Raw genomic sequence first — 20,463 nt, 5'->3', positions numbered from 1 at the left:
AATGTGCAGTTAGGACATTAGAGGCCCTTTTAGTTTCAGGTGTTAAGAGACTCTATTACACTGGGCCTTAAGTTGCTATAATTTAAAGTATTTTGGGGACTTCCCTGGTGGTCCAGTGGTTAAAACCCCACACTCCCAATGCAGGGGGTCCGAGTTTGACCCCTGGTCAGGAAACTAGATCCCGCATGCTGCAACAAAGATCCCACAGGCTGCAACCAAGACCCAGCACAGCCAAATAAATAATTAAATAAATATTAAAATAAACAAAGTATTATGAAGACTATAAAAACAACCCAAAGCACAGCCAAATAAATAAATAGATATTAAAATAAATAAAGTATTATGAAGACTATAGAAACAACCCAAATATTCATTAGTGGCAATTATAGCTGCAGTGCAAATACATATGACTGACAAGCAAAAACTTTAGTACAGAAACAAGGTGTTATAATGAGAGGTAAGGAATTTAAGATAACTCCAAAAAAAGGTAATAAGTCTTAGAAAAGCAGAAAGCTGTAATTGAAGATACGCTTCAGTGGTTGTCAATACATGATTTCTGAGAATGCATTCCCCTCCCCAGCCCAACCCCACATAGGAAAATTGGTACTGAGTGATGTGAGTTTTCAATTTTGTAAATATGTAAGAAAGCATCCTCACAGATTAATCTATACTGTTATATGAGGCAGGGTTGTTTATTTATTTAATACACTCCATTTTTTCGAGTAGTTTTAGGGTTACAGAAAAAATGAGAAGGCACAGAATTCCTATATACCCCTTCACCTCCACCTCCCTCCACAGTGTTCCGTATTATTAATATCTTGCATTAGTGTGGTACATTTTTACAACTGATGAGCCAATACTGATATAGTTTTACAACTGAAATCCATAGTTTACATTAGGATTGACCCTTTGTGTTTTACATTTTGTAGGTTTTGACAAATCAATGACATGTATCCACCATTACAGTATCCTACAGGATAGTTTCACCATCCTAAAAATTCTCTGTAATCCATGTATTCATTCCTCCCACCTTCACCCCGGACCCATGATCTTCTTGCTGTCTCCACAGTTTTGCCTTTATGAGAATGCATTACAGTTGGAATCATACAGTATAAAACCTTTCCAGATTGACTTCTTTCATTTAGCAATACGCATCTAAGGTTCTTCTGTGTGTCTGTTACTTGATAGCTCATTTCTTTTTATCACCTGCTTGAGCATTATATCCTGTAACCTTGCTGTAATTGCTTACTAGTGTCAGAAGGTTTTGTTGTTGTTTCTCTGGAATTTTCTACATAGACAATCATGTTATCTGTGAACGTAGATAGTTTTATCTCTTCCTTCCAAATCTGTACCTTTTATTTCCCTTACTTGTCTTACTGCATTAGCTAGGACTTCCTGAAGGATGCTGGAAAGGTGTAGTGAGAGGGGACCTCCTTGCATTGTTCCTTTTCTTACTGGGAAAGCAACTAGTTTCTCACCGTTAAGTATGATGCTAGCTGTAGGATTTTTATAGATGTTTATTACCAAGTTAAGGAAAATCCTTAGTATTTATTTATAGTAAGTTAGTATTCCTAGCTTACTGAGAGTTTCTTATTTATCACGAATGGGTGTTAGGATTTTCTGAAATGTTTTTCTGCACCTATTGATATGATCATATAATATTTCTTCTTTAGTCTGTTGACATGATGGGTTACATTAATTGATTATTAAATGTTGAACCAGTCTTGCATACCTGGATGAATCCCACTTGATCACGGCATGTAATTCTTTTTATACATTGTTGGATTCAATTTGCAGATATTTTGTTGAAAACTTCTATATCTATGTTCATGAGATATTAGTCTGTAGTTTTCCTTTCTTGTTATGTCTTTGCCTGGTTTTATAATTAGGGTAATACTGGCCTCATACAATGAGTAAGAAGTATTCTCTCTGCTTTTACATTCTGTTAGATGTTGTAGAGAACTGATACCATCTCTTCCTTAATTTGGTAGAATTCACCAGTGAAAATATCTGGGCCTAATACTTTCTGATTTGGAAGATTAACAATTGATTCAATTTCTTGAATAGATATATGCCTATTCCAATTTATCCTTCTGTGAGTTTTGGCAGATTGTGTCTTTCAAGGAATTGGCCCATTTCATCTAGGTTATCAAATTTGTGGGCTCAGAGTTGTCCATAACATTTCTTTATAATCCTTTTCATGCTCATGGGATGAGTAGTTACGGCTCTCTTTCATTCCTGGTATTAGCAACTTGTGTCTTCTGTTTTTCTTAGTTAAACTGGCTAGAGATTTATCAATTTTATTGATCTTCTCAAAGAACCAGCTTTTGGTTTTACTGATTTTCTCTATTGGTTTCCTGTTTTCAATTTCTCTGATATCTGCCCTAATTCTCATTATTCTTTTGTTTTTTATTCCTTGGACTTAATTTGCTCTTCTTTGTCTAGTTTCCTAAAATGGAAGTTTAGACTCTGTGTGCAATCTAAGATCATTTGGTTATGTAATTTTAGATTATTAGCTTAACCTAATTATTTACATAATCTGATCATGTAATTTAGTATATCACCTTTGCCCCGTCAATAAAAGCACCACTCTAGTTCTACTCTGGCCCTGCTCCAGGCTCAATCCTCCTTCTCACAGAATCAGCAGTCATTAAGGGCCCAGATCTCTGGGTACATCAGACCCTTGAATTTACAGTCTAATTTACAGCCCTGAGTGTCATCTAGTCTGAGGCTTCTTTCCTGGACCCTGTCTTGGAAAGCAGTTGCTTACACAGGGTTTGGATAAATTTAGGCTGAAGGCTAGAGTATTTACATATGTATACTCAAGGCACATCATGGTTTGCGATGAACCATGGGTGAAAAGAGAAAAGGGGCAATGGGAGTAGGGCCTAGATATCGCCATGCATAGAATACATTTTATTGAACATTCTGTTATTTTGATATATAAGTTTTAAGATGTTAGACATTAGCTTTGTGGGCTTCCTTTTATTGAACTGTTGCTCCAGGCCCTATACACATGGGAGATGTGCCTAATGTTGTTAACAACTGCTAAACTAGGAGTATCTATTTTCTATTCACAATTTCATTAAGTTCTGTGTTGTGTAGGAAACATATAGTTTATATAACGTACATACCTAAGCCCTGTGAACTTAAGGGATACTTCACAGGTGTTTAATGCTGTTGCCCTAATTACTCAATTTATCTCTGCTTTTAAAAAGCTTCATATTCAAATGGTTGCCAAAATCAGTGTGGCAGAAAAGCTGTGATTATTAATACAAGGAAACTTCTTATTGTGAAATCCTGATTCCTTTATAATCTTATTGTAATACAGATTCCAGATTCCTTTTTGATTTTGCAACCTGTGAAGGTTAACTCAAATATATAAGCCATAAAATTTCATAGAAATACACACATAAACACACAGACTACCTGGTGAAATATGAATAAGGTCCATATCTGACTTAGTAGTAGAGTACCATCAATTCCTTGCACTTGCTATGGTTATGTAACATTACTATTAGAGGAAGCTTCGTAAAGAGCACATGAGAATTTTATGTATTATTACTGCAACTTCTTATGAGTCTATTTTACTCTTCCTTTTTTTTTTAGTCTTTAAAGCTTTACATTGCACAATATACATCTACAAATTACAATGTTCCCTAAAAATAACTATGACATCAAAACCAAAACACAACTTCTAAATTCTAATGTTTGATTACCTCTAAAGAAAATCTTCAAGCCATATGTCTCAAATGGACAGACTTCTCCCCAACATAAATTATGACATAACCTAGTTTATATTTTTACAAAATCAAAATATCTGTGAGGTTTTATGCCAGTATTAGTTATGTGACGTTCAATGGAATGTTACCTCTTAACAAGACTGCCCTATACTTGTTGCAGTCTAGAGATATGTCCCATGTCATTACTTTAGAGTAAAATAAGGCCAATTTGTGGATGAAGGTTACTGAACATTCAGAATGTCAACAGAGCTTTCTCCATGGTGTGAACTGTCTGAAATGCTCAACATTTCTAATATTCGCTTCAATCATAAGATTTTTCTCCTATGTGTGTTCTCTGATGTACAATGAGGTTTGACTTCTGAGAGAACGTTTTCCCACATGTGTTACATTCATAGGGCTTCTCCCCTGTGTGTGATCTCTGATGTTTAGCAAGGTCCGATTTACGGTAAAAAACTTTCCCACATTCATTACATTGACAAGATTTCTCCCCTGTGTGAGCCCTGTTATGCACCGTGAGGGATGATTTGTGACTGAAGGATTTCCCACATTCATTACATTCATAAGGCTTTTCCCCTGTGTGTTTTCTCTGATGCAAAGTCAGTCCTGATTTCACACAAAAAGATTTTCCACATTCATTACATTTATAGGGTTTTTCTTCTGTATGCGTTCTCTGATGTACGATTAGAGCTGACTTATGGCAGAAAGCCTTTCCACATTCACTACATTCATAGGGTTTCTCCCCTATGTGAATTCTCTGGTGCTGAGTGAGCTGTGATTTCTGGCAGAAGGTTTTCCCACATTCACCGCACTCATAGGGTTTCTCCCCTGTATGTGTTCTGTTATGTTTAGTTAGGTATGATTTATTATAGAAGATTTTTCCACATTCATGACATTCATAGGGTTTCTCCCCTGTATGGGTTCTATAGTGTTGAGAGAGGGTTGACTTATGGCTGAAAAATTTCCCACATTCAGGGCATGCAAAGGGTTTCTCCCCTGTGTGAGTTCTCTGATGTACCGTAAGGTCAGACTTCAAGCAGAAGGTTTTCCCACATTCGTAACATTCATAAGGTTTCAACCCTGTATGAATTATCTGATGCCTGGTGAGTACTGACTTGTGGTAGAAAGTTTTCCCACATGCACTGCATTCATAGGGTTTATCTCCTAAGTGTGTTCTCTGATGTTGTGTAAGATGTGACTTCTGACAGAAAGATTTCCCACACTCAGGACACTCAAAGGGTTTCTCACCTGTATGAGTTCTCTGATGTACTGTAAGGTGTGAATTCATACAGAAGGATTTCCCACATTCATAACATTCATAGGGTTTCAGTCCTGTGTGTGTTCTCTGATGTTTAGTGAGGTCTGACTTCTGGTAAAAAGTTTTCCCACATGCATTACACTGATAGGGTTTCTCCCCCGTATGTGTTCTCTGGTGTAATGTGAGGGCTGACTTGTGGCTGAAGGCTTTCCCACATTCACTGCATTCATAGGGTTTCTCCCCTGTGTGTGATCTTTGATGTTTAGTGAGGTTTGACTTCTCCCAGAAAGTTTTTCCACATTCATTACATTGAAAGCGTTTCTCTCCCGTGTGTATCCTCTGATGTCGAGTGAGGTGTGACTTCTCCCAAAAAGCTTTCCCACATTCATTACATTCAAAGTGTTTCTCTCCTGTATGAGTTTTCTGAAGCTGTGAGAGATACAACTTCCTCCTGAAATTATTCCCACTTTCATCACATTCATAGTATTTCAAATGTGCCCCATGATGTTTCAAAAGGGTGGACTTCACACATAAGGATTTCCCACAATTACTAAGTTCATAGTCATTTTCCTTTGGGGGAGTTATCTGATGGAACAAGAAGGATGAGTTATCACAGAACCTTCTCCCATATTCATCATATTCACAGTCATTCCCTTCAGTGATCTCTCTTTTGTGTGTATACAATACTGCCTTGTCAAGGAAGGTTTCTCGATATATGCTATATTCAAAATTTTGCTCTAAAGTTTGAATCTTCTCAAGCTGAACAGGATCCTCATTATGACTGACCGTTTTCCCATTTTTAAAAAATTCACTTTTTTCTCTAGTGTGAGTTTTCTCATGTTTAATATTGAGTAGCAATTTTCCACAGGCATTAAATTCATCAGTCTTTTTTCCTAAATAGTTTTTCTTATTGATAACGAATTCTGAAACATAGTTGAAGTTCATTCCACATGAGTCACACCCACAGAGTATTTTTCTGGAAGGAAAAGAATCTGTGTCCAAGTTAAGTGGTTTTCCTATTACATTACCTTGTTCTTTAGTCAGCATTTTGTTATTGATGAATACAACTTCCCACACATGTTTAGGCTGGTTTTCTTGGCTCTTTTCTTTCATGTGCTCAGTCTTCCAGACTTCTATAAACAAGAAAAATTAATCTCATAACATGACCATTAACACATTTCTTATGGAACGAGACCTATATACTATATACAAATGCTCTACGTTGTTTGTAGCTGACTTTGCTTTCTTGTCTATTCTCCAGGGATGAAAATAACTGCAAGTATGTATTTTTTCTATTTCTAGGGTTTCAGGTGAAAATACAAATGCAAGAAAGAAAAAGGCCAGTATAGTGGAAAAAGGGAGAGGAAACTGTTATTAGAACACATACATTTGGTTTCCAACATCTGAGGAATAACAGAAACTCTTTAAATTTGAATCTCTCCATGAATCCTCCAAAAAACTAAAAAGATCAATATAAGGAGAACAAATAAAATTACCAACAACAATCCATGACTTTGGCACAGCTAGGAGATACAGAATACTACTAACTTCATATCACCACTAAGTAAGGAAATAAATATTCAAATACAGAAGAAACTGAGATACAGCCCATATCTACGAAAAGAGTCAGCTGGAGACTGTGGTAAACACATGTAAAACAAGAGACAGAAAACTTAGAGGTGATTAACCACAAATAAAAATTACTCCCAGCAAGAAAAAGTTCCACTGTGAGTGGGAAAATACTGAGATGATGTCACAGTTCTGATAGAGCTCAGACTACTGGGAAACCCGAATGAAGGGACTTGTAGTATGTGGGACTAAGGAGACAAGCAAGGGCTGGTCAAAACTGTAAAAAAGGCAAAGTGACTTTAGGACTTAAATTACAAAGAATCAGATACAGACTGAATTGTGTCCCCCTCCCAAATTCCTATGTTGAAGCCCTAATCCCCAATGTGGATGTGCTTGGAGACAGAGCCTTTAAGGAGGTAATGAAGGTTAAATGAAGTCATAAGGGTGGAGCACTAAGCCGATGGGGATGGGATACTTATTAGAAGAGGAAGGGACACCAGAGCTCACTTGCTCTCCATATGTACACAGAGAAAAGGCCACGTGAGGACACAGTGAAAAGGTGCTGTCTGCAAGCTGAGGAGAGAGGCCTCACCAGAAACCAACCCTGTTGGCACCTTCATCTTGAACATCTAGTCTCTAGAATGTGAGAAAATAAATATGTTTTGTAAGCTACTCAGTCTGTGGTATTTTGTTATAGCAGCCCAAGCAGACTAACAGCCCAAAAAGAAAACAGACTTGACTGAAATTTTAATAAATAGCAATGGAAAAAAAAAAAGGCATAAAAGCAGCAAAAACACAACAAGAAAAAACTAAAAAAAGAAGAAAACTGAATAAGCAAGTAAATTCTGGATAAAAAAAGGTAGTCTAACTGTTAGTGGGACTGTAAGTTGGTGCAGCCACTATGGAGAACAGTATGAAGGTTCCTCAAAAAGCCAAAAAAAGCCAAAAAATAAAGTTACCACATGATCCAGCAATCCCACTCCTGGACATATATCCAGACAAAACTATAATTCAAAAAGATACATGCACCCCTATGTTCATAGCAGCACTATTCACAATAGCCAAGACATGGAAACAACCTAAATGTCCATCAACACAGAAATGTATAAATATGTAGTACATATATACAATGGAATACTACTCAGCCATAAAAAAGAATAAAATAATGCCATTTGCAGCAATATGGATGGAACTAGAGAGTATCAGACTAAGTGAAGTAAGTCAAAAAGAGAAAGACAAATACCATATGACATCACTTATATGTGGAATATAAAATGTAACACAAATGAACTTATCTATGAAACAGAAATGGACTCAGAGAACAAACTTGTGGTTGCCAATGGGGAGGGGGGTTGGGGGAGGGATGAAGTGGGAGTTTGTTGTTAGAAGGTGCAATCTATTATACATACTGTGGATGACAACAAGGTCCTACTGTATAGCTCAGGAAACTATATTCAATATCCTGTGATAAACCATAATGGAAAAGAATATTTTTAAAAATGTTCATATATGTATAACTGAATCACTTTGCTGTACAGCAAAAATTAACACATCGTAAATCATCTATACTTAAAAATGAAAATACAGAAAAGCAAATGGAAAAAATAAACACCTATAATTTCACCATCCAGAAAAAAATGTAGTCTGTGAAAATATAATAAAAAAAATTAAAACTGTATGTACGTGTGACTGTAGTCTCTAAAGACAAAAAATAGGGACTTCCCTGGTGGCGCAGTAGTTAAGAATCTGCCTGCCAATGCAGGGGACATGGGTTTGATCTCTGGTCTGGGAAGACCCCACATGCCACGGAGCAACTAAGCCCGTGCGCCACAACTACTGAATCTGCACTCTAGAGCCCGTGAGCCACAACTACTGAGCCCATGTGCCACAACTACTGAAGCCCGTATGCCCTAGAGCCCGTGCGCCACAACTACTGAAGCTCACACGCCACAACAAAAGAAGCCACCGCAATGAGAAGCCCATGCACTGCAATGAAGAGTAACCCCCTGAGGCTTCCCTGTGGTGCAGTGGTTGAGGGTCTGCCTGCCGATGCAGGGGACACGGGTTCGTGCCCCAGTCTGGGAGGATCCCACATGCCGTGGAGTGGCTGGGCCCATGAGCCATGGCCGCTGAGCCTGTGCGTCTGGAGCCTGTGCTCCGCAGCGGGAGAGGGCACAACAGTGAGAGACCTGCGTACCGCAAAAAAAAAAAAAAAAAGTCGCCCCCGCTCGCCACGACTAGAGAAAGCCCGTGCATGGCAACAAAGACCCAGCGCAGCCAAAAATAAAATAAAATTTAAAAATATAAAGAGGAAAAAATAGAAAATGGAATAAATCTAAAATTAAAAACCATAATCTGAGAAAATTGTCCAGAGATAAAAGACCTAATCCACATATTCAAAATGACCACCATGAACCTGGAAAAACTGAGCTGCAAGAGTCCTAAGACATACCTTAGTAAAATTACTAAAATGAAGAAAAATCCTTTGGACAAAAAGACTAAGTCTCAACAAACACATAAATGTAGGTTTGGCAATAAACAAAACAAAGCTCAGTGGAGCACCACTTTCAAGAAAAGGAAGTGGGAGTCAAGCGGTTTTATCCTTTATTTATAATCCTTTAAGTAAGAAGCTATGGAAAAAGGCAAACCAGTTTAGATATTCACAAAGTTAGGTAATAACTGTAATCATGAAACCTTCTAGAAGAGAACAAACTTCAAGCAACTGAGATCTGACAGGAGACACTGGCAGAAAAACTGAACAATGAATACATTTAACTGTAGCTCTACAACTAAAGTAAGGATGAAAACAAGGACAGAATAATAACACATAAATGTTACATGTCCTGGTGAAACAGAAATAATGTAATTTAAAAACTATAGGAAACAGGAGAGAAAAAAACAGGAAATAAGAATAAGCTCAGAAATAGCCACAAGAAAAATAGAGTCTAAAGGATGTCAACAAAACCTGAAAAATCAAATAGAGGGTTAAGTAAGGAAATGGGTAACTAATGCCATTATATCAGTATAAAAGTAGAACGAAAATTCAGGATTTCCTAATTGCCTCCCCTCCAAAAAGAACAAAGGAAAAAGACCAGATAGAAAAATTCAGTAAATGTGATAGACTCATTAAATGTAACAAGACAAAACTGAGACCAAACATACGAGTCATACCAATAAATACGAATGAGCTTAACTCACCAATAAAACCAAAACGATTTTCAAAGTGAGTCACAGACAAAACCGAAATCTATACTGTATAGGGAAAACGCCCTTAGGGAAAATGACACAAAAAGGCTAACAACAAGGGGATGGACAGTATCATTCCAAACAAAGGGAAACAAGAAGGAAGCAGAGGTGCAATCTTGATATCAGGAAGGACAAAGAAACACTTTACAATGCTAAAATCTCTAACTTTGAGTGCAGAAATAACAGTTATGAGTGCCTACACAGACCAAACAACTTTATGAAGCAGAAGTCAGAGAAGCAAGGAAAAACAGAAAAACGCTAATACGAAAAGTATTTAAAGATGGATTAAAGCAAAGAGTGAGGGGTATAGAAAACTTAAATATAATAATTATACACATATTACAAATTCGTATCTAATTTTATAATATCAAAACTTATAACAGAAAATATACTTACATCTCAAGTGTACATGAAACATTCACAAAAACTGATATAGATAACATGCATGGGTAATAATACAGTAAAAACAGAAATTAATGGGGAAGAATGACCTTTCATCTGGACCTGAAAAACAACTCTGTAGTAAACTGCTCTTTGGTGAGAGGGGAAACACAAACCAAAGCTGAAGAAGTTCTAAAACGAAAAATTAATGAAAATATTACTTATGAGGATGTATGGGATACATGTACTGGTCAGAAGGAATTTCACAGCATTAGATATTTCTACCAATGAAAAAAGAAAGAATGAAAACAATTCTTGACTCAAAAAAACTAGAAAAAGACAATAGTAGTGTAAAAGAAAGTAGAAAGTATGAACGAAATAATAATGGTAAAAACAGATAAATAATAAATTAAAAAAAAAAATCTCATCTTTAAGGTCTAGCAGTTTTATTAAGGTATGTCTTAGGACTATTTAAGGTATGTTTCCCCAGATTTCTGGTGGTCTCTTTGAATATGTGAATCAGGTCTTTCATTTCTGCACAGTTTTCTTAGATTAGAAGTTAATGAAACAAACAGAAAAAAAGAACACATTAAGTCAAAAGCCTGGTTCTTTGAAAAAATTCACATAGGCAAATCACTGCCTAACCTAATCAACAAAACAAGGGGGAGAAATCTCAACATACAAAACAAGAAATGATAAGGAAGAAACAATCACTGAAACAGGGTATGAAGAAATCTTAAAAGACTCTTTTTGTACAACTTGACACAAACCCATTTGAAAGAGAAAAAGTAAATAACTTCCTAGGAAAATACAACTTAATCAAAATTTACCCTGGTAGAGACAGAAAATATAAACAGAAAAACTTCCACATAAGAAGCAGAAAATAGCAAGTTTGCCTAAGCAGTAGAATAAGCACCTCTAAACCTTTCACCCAGATTCACAAATTGTTAAACTTTTGCCACATATGCTTTATCTTTCTCTATATAAACCCTTCTTAACCATTAACTATTTTAGTTAAATACTAACATCATGACCCATTACTCCAAATACGTCAGCATTCTATCTCCTAAGAATAAATGCATGGTCACACTCAAGGAAATTGTACCCTGATAATGTATCATCCATTATACAGTCCATTCAAGAAGAGCAGTATCTCTGAAAATACCTATGTGGTTTTCAGCTATATAAATACCTTCCTTTCACTGAAAAATCCTCCAAAAACATAGGTATTGCTATCATGAAACTGGATTTCATCAGAATTGTTTTATTTAAAAAATTTCCACATACATTCTGAAATTTATTGAAATATTATGCTATATTTCTTTGACTTATTTTTTTCACTCTAAGTTTCCAAAGTTCATCCACACTGTTGTACACAGATATATATACAAGACCACTGTAAGAATGTACTGTAATTTACATACTGATACCCCTATTTGATGGATAGTCTTGTTGATCCTAGTTTTTCTGTTATTATGAACAATATAGAGACATTCTTCTATACATCCCTGGTGAATATTTGGAAAAGTGTCCCTAAAGCAGTGCTACTCAAAAGTGGGGTTTGCATATTGCTGCCAGCCAATATATGTATATAACAAGATGTGATGACATAAATAAACTGAGAGCAACCATTTAGAAACTTTCACAGCAATCTCAAAATAGCTTCAGTGAGGCACAGCTGATGAATCAACTGAATATGTTTAAACTATATAATTTGATAAGTTCTGACATAATATATATGAATGGATTTATTTCTGGGCTCCATATTCTGATCGATTCCTCTATGTGTCTTTCTTGATGCTAACACCACACAGTCTTTTTTTTTTTTTTTTTGCGGTACGCAGGCCTCTCACTGTTGTGGCCTCTCACGTTGCAGAGCACAGGCTCCGGACGCGCAGGCTCAGCGGCCATGGCTCACGGGCCCAGCCGCTCCGTGGCATGTGGGATCTTCCCGGACCGGGGCACGAACCCGTGTCCCCTGCATCGGCAGGCGGACTCTCAACCACTGCGCCACCAGGGAAGCCCCACACTGTCTTGTTTATCATAACTTTATAGTAAGTCTTGAAATCAGGCAGTGTTATTGCTACAACTTAGCTTTTATTTTTCGAAGTTATTTGTTATTCTAGCTCCTTGGCACTTCTATATGAAGTTAAGAATCAGCTAGTCAATTACTGTAAGAAAACCTGCTGGGACTTAGATTGGGATTGTTCTGAATCTACAGGGTTTTTTTCTTTATTTTTACAGTTCTTTTTAATGAGAAAAATGTTAAACTATATTGAGCACTTGGATACATGAACATGTATCATACATAAATGTGTACATGTACAGAACATGAAGGTATCTCTCTCCATTTATTTAGGTATTCAATTTCTCTCTGCAATGGTCTATAATATTCAGTGAGGTCTTTCACATCTTTGCCAGATACAGCAGCCAAAAAAATATTTTTCACGCTATTGCAAATAATACTTTAAAATTTTTCATTTTCCAATCAATCGCTGGTAGTATATAGAAATAAAACTCATTTTTGTATATTGAATTTTATCTTGCAACCTACATGCACTTAAAAGTTTTAGTCTTTTTTTTTTTTTTTCTTGTAGATTCCATTCTACATAATCATTTTTTTGTGAATAAAGACAGTTCTACTTCTTTTCCACTCTGGCCTTTTCTTTTTCTTCCCTGATTACACTAGCCAGGTTACATTGTATTAATGAGTGTGAATAGACTATTTGTCTCGTTCCTGATATTGTTAAAGAAAACTATTCAGTTTTCAAATATTAAGCACAACATTGGTCAGTTTTCTATAAGATGCCCTTTATTTTATTCTTCATTTGAGAGCTTTCATCAGGAATGCTGGATTTTGTCAAATGTTTTTCCTGTATCTACTAAAATGATCATATAGGTTTTTCTTTTGTTTAGTTTTAAAATACGAGGTAATGATAACTGCATAATTGATGGGGGACAGTGCAAAATGAAAATGTGGGGCCACTTGGTAAAATATCATAAACAAAATTATACTTAAAGCTATTAAAATTATGCTTTAGTCAAAGTATTTCATTACTTATAAGACTCAATAGATATAGTGATAGAGAACTAACTATATAAACTTACAAACTGCAAAACAGACAACATGGGCTAAATTTCTGATACACTATTTCAAAACATAGATTTTAACATATCTAGAGATAAAGATTCTTGAGAAACAGTTTTCTAAAACTAACTCTCTAAAATAGGTATATGTAAGAGTTTAATTTTATATATTTTTGAATTTTTTTCCTGTGATGAGAATACTTAGGATTTACTCTTAACAACTTTCATATATAACACACAGCAGTGTTAATTATATGTATCATGTTGTACATCACATCCCTAGTACTTATTTATCTTATAACTGGAAGTTTGTATCTTTTGATTGTCTTCATCCAATCCACCCCCCACCCCACCCCCACCTATGGTAACCACAAATCTCAGCTCTTTTTCTATGACGTTGTCTGTTTTTGAAATATAATTGACCTATAATGTGCTAGTTCCTGTTATACAACGTAGTGATTTGATATTTTTATTAAACTTCAAACTGATCACAAAGATAAGTCTAGTTATATTATGTCACCATACAAAGATATATATAGTTATCGACTATTTTCACCGCACTATACATTTCATAACTGTGACTCATTTATTTTGCAACTGGCAGTTTGTTCCTCTTAATCTCCCTCACCTATTTCTTTCCTCTCCCTACCTCCCTCCCCACTGGCAAACACCTGCTCTCTGTTCTCTGTAACTCTCTTTCTGTTTTGTTTGTTCATTTGCTTTGTTTTTTTAGATTCCATATATAAGTGAAATAATACGACTTCATCTTTGTCTGACTTATTTCACTAGGCATAATACCCTCTAGGTCCATCCATGTTGTTGTAAGTGGTAAGATTTCATTTCTTAGTGGCTGAGTAATATTCGTGTGTGTGTGTGTGTGTGTGTACTACATCTTTATCCACTCATCTATTGATGAATGCTTAGATTGCTTTCATATCTTGGCTATTGTAAATAATGATCCAATAAACACAGGCACATATAGCTTTGCAAATTAGTGTTTTCAATTTCTTCAGATAAATACCCAGAAGTGGAACTGCTGGATCATGTGGTAGTTCTATTTTTAAATTTCTGAGGAATTTTCATACTGTTTTCCATAGTGGCTATACCAGTTTACAGTCCCACCAACAGTGCACAAGGATTTCCTTTTCTCCACATCCTGTCAACACTTGCTATTTGTTGTCTTTTTGATAAAAGCCATTCTGACAGGTGTGAGGTGATAACTCATTGTAGTTTTGAGTTGCATTTCCCTGAATGATTCATGATGTTGAGCATCTTTTCATGTGCCTGGAAGCCATCTGCATGTCTTCTTTGGGAAAATGTCTATTTAAATCCTCTGCCCATTTTTAAATCAGGCTGTTTGTTTTTTGATGTTGAGTTGTGTGAGTTCTTCGTATATTTTGGATATTAACCCCTTGTCAGATATGTGGTTTTCAAATACCTTCTCCCATTCAGTAGGTGGCCTTTTCTTTTTGTTGACAATTTTTTTCACTGTGCAAAACTTTTTAGTTTGATTAGTCCCGTTCGTTTCCCTTTCCTCAGGAGACAAATCCAAAAAAATATTACTAAGACTGATGTCCAAGAGAATACTGCTTATGTTGTCTTCTAGAAGTTTTATGGTTTCAGCTCTTACATTTAAGTCTTTAATCCACTTTGAATTTATTTTTGTGCATGGTGCAAGAAACAGACAAGTTTGATTCTTTCAAATACAGCTGTTCAGTTTTTTCAAAACTGTTTATTGAAGAGGCTGTCTTTCCCCCATTGTATATTCTTGCTTACTTTGTCATAGATTAATTGACCATATAAATGTGGGTTCATTTCTGGGCTCTATTCTGTTCTATGGATGTATGTTTCTGTTTTTGTGCCAGTACTATACAGTTTTGATTACTGTAGTTCAGCAGTATAGTTTGAAATCAGGAAGCATAATACCTCCAGCTTTTTTTCCCCTCAAGATGCTTTTGGCTATTTGGGGTCTTTTGTGCTTCTATACAAATTTTAGAATTATTTGTTCTAGTTCTGTAACAAATGCCACTGGTATTTTGGTAAGTATTGCATTGAATCTATAGATTGCCTTGGGTAGTACGGTCATTTTAACCACTATTTCTACCATGGGCATGGTATGTCTTTCCATCTGTGTAATCTTTAATTTCTTTCATCAGTGACTTTTAGTTTCCCAAGTACAGGTCTTTTACCTCCTTAGTTAAGATTTATTCCTAGGTATTTATTCTTTCTGATGCAATTGTAATGAGACTTTTCTTAATTTATCTTTTCCATAGTCCGTTGTTAGTGTATAGAAATGCAACAGATTTCTATTGCAAAATTTGTATCGAATTTTGTATCCGGCAACTTTACCAAATTCATTGATGGGCTCTAGTAGTTTTTTGGCAGTGTCTTTAGAGCTTTCTATGTATAATACCATGTCACCTGCAAACAGTGATAGTTTTACTTCTTCCTTTCCAATTTATACTTTTATTTCTCTTTCTTGTCTGCTGTGGCAAGGACTATCAATACTATGCTGAATAAAAGTGAGAATGAGCATCCTTGGCTTGTTTCTGATCATAGAGGAAATGCTTTTAGCTTTTCACTGCTGAATATGATGTTAGCTGTGGGCTTATCATATATGGCCACATCCCTCTGCACACACTTTGTTGAGAGTTTTATTGTGAATGGATGTATAATTTTGTCAAAAGCTTTTTCTGCATCTAGTAAGATAATCATATTATTTTTATTCTCCAATTTATTACTGTGTTGTATCACACCGGTTGATTTTTAGATACTGAATAACCCTCGCATTCCTGGGATAAATCCCACTGGATCATGGTGTATGATCCTTATAATGTACTGCTGAATTCAGTTTGCTAATATTTTGTTGAGGAATTTTGTATGTATATTCATCAGTGATAATTTTTGGGGGGCGATATCACTGGTTTTGGTATTAGGGTGATGCTGATCTCCTAGAATGCATTTGAAAGCATTCCTTTCTCTGTAATGTTTTGGAATAGTTTGAGAAACGTAAGTGTTAACTCTTCTCTAAATGTTTGGTAGTATTCACCTGTGAAGGCATCTGGTCCTGGACTTCTGGTTTTTATGATTTTTCTAAAAAATTACTGATTCAATTTCATTACTGCTAATTGGTCTGTTCATATTTTCTATTTCTTCTTGGTTCAGTCTTTGTCCATTTCTTCTAGGTTGACCAAGACTTTAATTTTAAATGTAAATTTATACAATAGCATTTTAATGTTTGCTCTGACACTTCCTATAATCTGTACAAGAAACCAAAAATGGCTTCAGGATTTGTATATAATTCAAAACACCTGTTTATGCAGTCTATTGCTGTATCTTCAAAAACAAGTTAAAAGGGCTTCCCTGGTGGCACAGTGGTTAAGAATCTGCCTGCCAATGCAGGGGACACAGGTTCGAGCCCTGGTCTGGGAAGATCTCACATGCCACGGAGCAACTAGGCCCATGAGCCACAACCACTGAGCCTCGCATCTGGAGCCTGTGCTCCGCAACGAGAGGCCACAATAGTGAGAGGCCCGTGCACCGCGATGAAGTGGCCCCCACTTGCCGCAACTAGAGAAAAGCCCTCGCAAAGAAACGAAGACCCAACACAGCCAAAAATAAATTTAAAAAAAGTTAAAAGTAATTTCAGGGCTTCCCTGGTGGCGCAGTGATTGAGGGTCCTCCTGCCGATGCAGGGGACGTGGGTTTGTGCCCCGGTCCGGGAAGATCCCGCATGCCACGGAGCAGCTGGGCCCGTGAGTCATGGCTGCTGAGCCTGCGCGTCCGGAGCCTGTGCTCCGCAGCGGGAGAGGCCACAACAGTGAGAGGCCTGCGTACAGCAAAAAAAAAAAAAAAAAAAAAAAAAAAGTAATTTCAAAACTGACTTCCTTGTTCCTAGTTGGTTCATCCAAAATTACATATGAAAATAATATTCTTTTCCATCAAGTCTAATTTCTATTTCTAAACCTGTGACACCAGCTTTGCAATGTAGCAGTTGTTTTCAAGACCAGAGTCTACACTCTGAAGAATTCTAGTGACTACCTGGTACACCCTAATGCACCATCTATGAGTATGCTTTTATTTTGTAATACCTTATTGACTATGATTACTGCCTGCGTACCAGAGTACAGTCCCAGTACTTAGCCCAGAAAGTTAATATTTTATGCACGTGCTAAAGGGATAGGCTCCAGGGAGAAGCAGCAAGCTAGACTCCCGCTGGGGGTTCTCTCTTGGGCCTGCAATCATTGCACTACTGCCCTGGTTCTGCTGCTGCTGTCACCAATGAGGACGTGGGTCTTGTTCACCCACTCAGGAATACAGGACACCAGACTGCACCAAGCAGCCAGACCAAAAGCTTAGTGAGCACACTGCCATTCAATGTATCCTGTCTGTTCACACATAATGCTCCACTGTCCCATGAGACTTGCCACACAAATCACAAGTTCAAAGACAAAACTGTTAGGAATTTTGAGATGGCAACTGCAGAGCATTAAACCAAGTACAGGGCCCCTTCTGAGAGTGCAGTACTGTGTTACTAAACAGGCTGCATACCCATGAAATTGGCCTTTATACAGAGAATTACACTGACTGCTTTCCAAATGTCAAAAAAGCCTTCCTAGGATTGATTCCACTTGGTCATGATGTTGAGTCTTTTAATATATTTTTGGTTTCTAATTGCTAAAATCTTATTTAGAGTTTTTGCATTTATGTTCAAAATACACACTGGTCTGTAGCTTCTTTTCTGACAATGTCTTTGTCTAGTTTTGGTATTAGGGCAATGCTGGCCTCAAAGAATGAATTTCCAGTATAGCCTCCTCCTGAATTTTCTGGAAGCCATTTAGGTAGAACTGGTATTATTTCATGTCTGACAGAATTCACTAATAAAGCCATCTGGACCTGGGATCTTCTTTGTGGAATCGTTATCTATTTCCTTTGGAGTAAGCTTTGGTAGTCATTTATTTGAAGGAAACTGCCCATTTCATCTAAATTGCTGAATTTATAAAGTTACAGGCCCAATACTCCCTTATTTTTCCTCATAATATCTGTACAATTTTTAGTGATATCACCACTCCCATTCTTGATATCAATAATGTTTCATCTAGAAGTTTATCAATTTTACTGGTCTTCTCAAAGAACCAGCTTTTGATTTCACTAATTTTCTCAACTATGTTCTCTATTCATTGTTTTCCACTTTGTTTTTTATTACTTCATTTTTTCTGCTTACTATGGGTTTAATTTGTTCTTTTTTTCTGGATTTTTTTTTTTTTTTTTTTTTCTGAATTTTTAAGGTACAAGCAGCTGAAGTGACTGATTTGAGAATTTCCTTCTTATCCAACACAAATTTCACATGTGTATGTTGGATATATATTCCCATATGCATGAAATTTACATTATATATTAATTATATAAAATACACTACATGTATGCCACATACACAGAATTCCATATATATTTTTCTGAGATATACACACACAAAATTAATTTGATTGCCTAAGAAGAAAGGTCCCAAATCAATTACGTTAGCGGCTTCCACTCTAAAAAACCTGAAAAGAGCAAATTAAATCCGTAAGTAAGCAAAAGAAAAGTAGTAATAAAGATCTGGATGGAAAATAATGAAATCAATGAAATATTATATCAATTTTATGTTACCTATATAAAAAAATCTTATATGTAAATTTCCCACAAATTCTTTTTCCTTTTTTTTTTTGGCTGTGCCATGCAGCTTGCAGGATCTCAGTCAGTTCTCTGACCAGAGACTGAAGCTGGGCCATGGCAGTGAAAACCCGGAATCCTAACCACTAGGCTACCAAGGAATTCCCACCCACAAGTTGTATTTTCATTAAAAGTTCAATATACTTTCTAATTTCCCCTTTGAATTCTTCTTTGAACCATGGGTTATGTAGAAGTGCGTTACTGAGTTTCTAACTGCAGTTGACTCTTGAACAATGCAGGGGTTAGGGGCACTGACCCTTCACACAGTTGAAAATCCACAGGTAACTTTACCATCAGCCCTCCATAGCCAGGGTTCCACATCCATGGATTCAACCAACAATGGACCATGGAGTACTGTAGTATGTAGTGAAAAGAATCCAGTATAAGTGGACCTGTGCAGTTCAAACACATGTTATTCAAGGTTCCACTGTATTTAGAGATTTTACAAATCTTTCTGTTACCGATTTTTAATTGAACTAGATTTAACTCTATTTTGGTAAGAGAAAATAATTTAAATGATTTGTATCCCTTTAAATTTATTCAGACTTGTTTTATGTCCAAAAATGTAGTAATCTACCTTGGTAAATATTTATGTGTCCTTAAAAAGAATGTGTATTCCACTGGTTTGGGGAGGGGAGGAATACTTTATAACTGTCAATTAAGTCAATTTGGTTATTTAGTGTTGTTCAAGTCTACTATATCTTTATGCTCATTTGCCATTTCCTTCTTCTATTGGTTATTGGGAGAGAGAGGCTGAAACATCTGACTATAATTATGGATCTGTCTCCTTCAAGTTGTATCAGTTTTTCCTTCACACACTGAAAAACTTTAATAGTGGCATTAAAGTCTAGGATTGTTAAATTCTTTTGATAAATTTAATCTCATCATTATTTTAAAAATACATTGGCTTTGGGGCTTCCCTGGTGGCACAGTGGTTGAGAATCTGCCTGCTAATGCAGGGGACACGGGTTCGAGCCCTGGTCTGGGAGGATCCCACATGCCGCAGAGCAACTGGGCCCGTGAGCCACAACTACTGAGCCTGCGCGTCTGGAGCCTGTGCTCCACAACAAGAGAGGCCGCGATAGTGAGAGGCCCGCGCACCGCGATGAAGAGTGGCCCCCGCTTGCCACAACTAGAGAAAGCCCTCTCACAGAAACGAAGACCCAACACAGCCATAAATAAATAAATGAATAAATTAAAAAAAAAAAAAATACATTGGCTTTGAAATGTATTCCATCTGATACTGACACAGCACTGCAGCCTTTTAAATAAGTATTCATTCCAAGGTGCGTTGCTGCTCACTCTGAGGCAAGACTTTTCTAAGTGTTCTACCTAACACTCTGTGAATTACGACTTTTTCCACTCTGGCTGGTGAGAACAGTCCTTTTCCGGGCCCTCTGTGAGAGGTGTGCACTGTGTCTTCCAGTTATTTTCAAATTCTCTTTAATTTCTTCACTATATGAGCTGATC

At 36.6% G+C, this 20,463-nt stretch overlaps 1 protein-coding gene across 2 annotated transcripts in view; it reads right to left on the bottom strand.

Annotated features, from left to right (window-relative positions):
* Window positions 1-1,596: 1,596 nt before the first annotated feature.
* Window positions 1,597-20,463, bottom strand: part of LOC116741520 (zinc finger protein 33B) — a 61,878-nt gene continuing 43,011 nt past the window's right edge. For both annotated transcript variants that reach the window (XM_032608220.1, XM_032608219.1), the window contains one exon: window positions 1,597-6,131. In XM_032608220.1, the coding sequence (XP_032464111.1) occupies window positions 4,045-6,131 (2,087 nt within the window). In that variant the 3' untranslated portion in view covers window positions 1,597-4,044. The remainder of the gene's footprint in view (window positions 6,132-20,463) is intronic.

The sequence above is a fragment of the Phocoena sinus genome, chromosome 16 (genome assembly GCF_008692025.1).
Source record: "Phocoena sinus isolate mPhoSin1 chromosome 16, mPhoSin1.pri, whole genome shotgun sequence".
NCBI classification, from domain to species: Eukaryota; Metazoa; Chordata; class Mammalia; order Artiodactyla; family Phocoenidae; genus Phocoena; species Phocoena sinus.
This window is presented reverse-complemented; position numbering and strand designations above follow the sequence as displayed.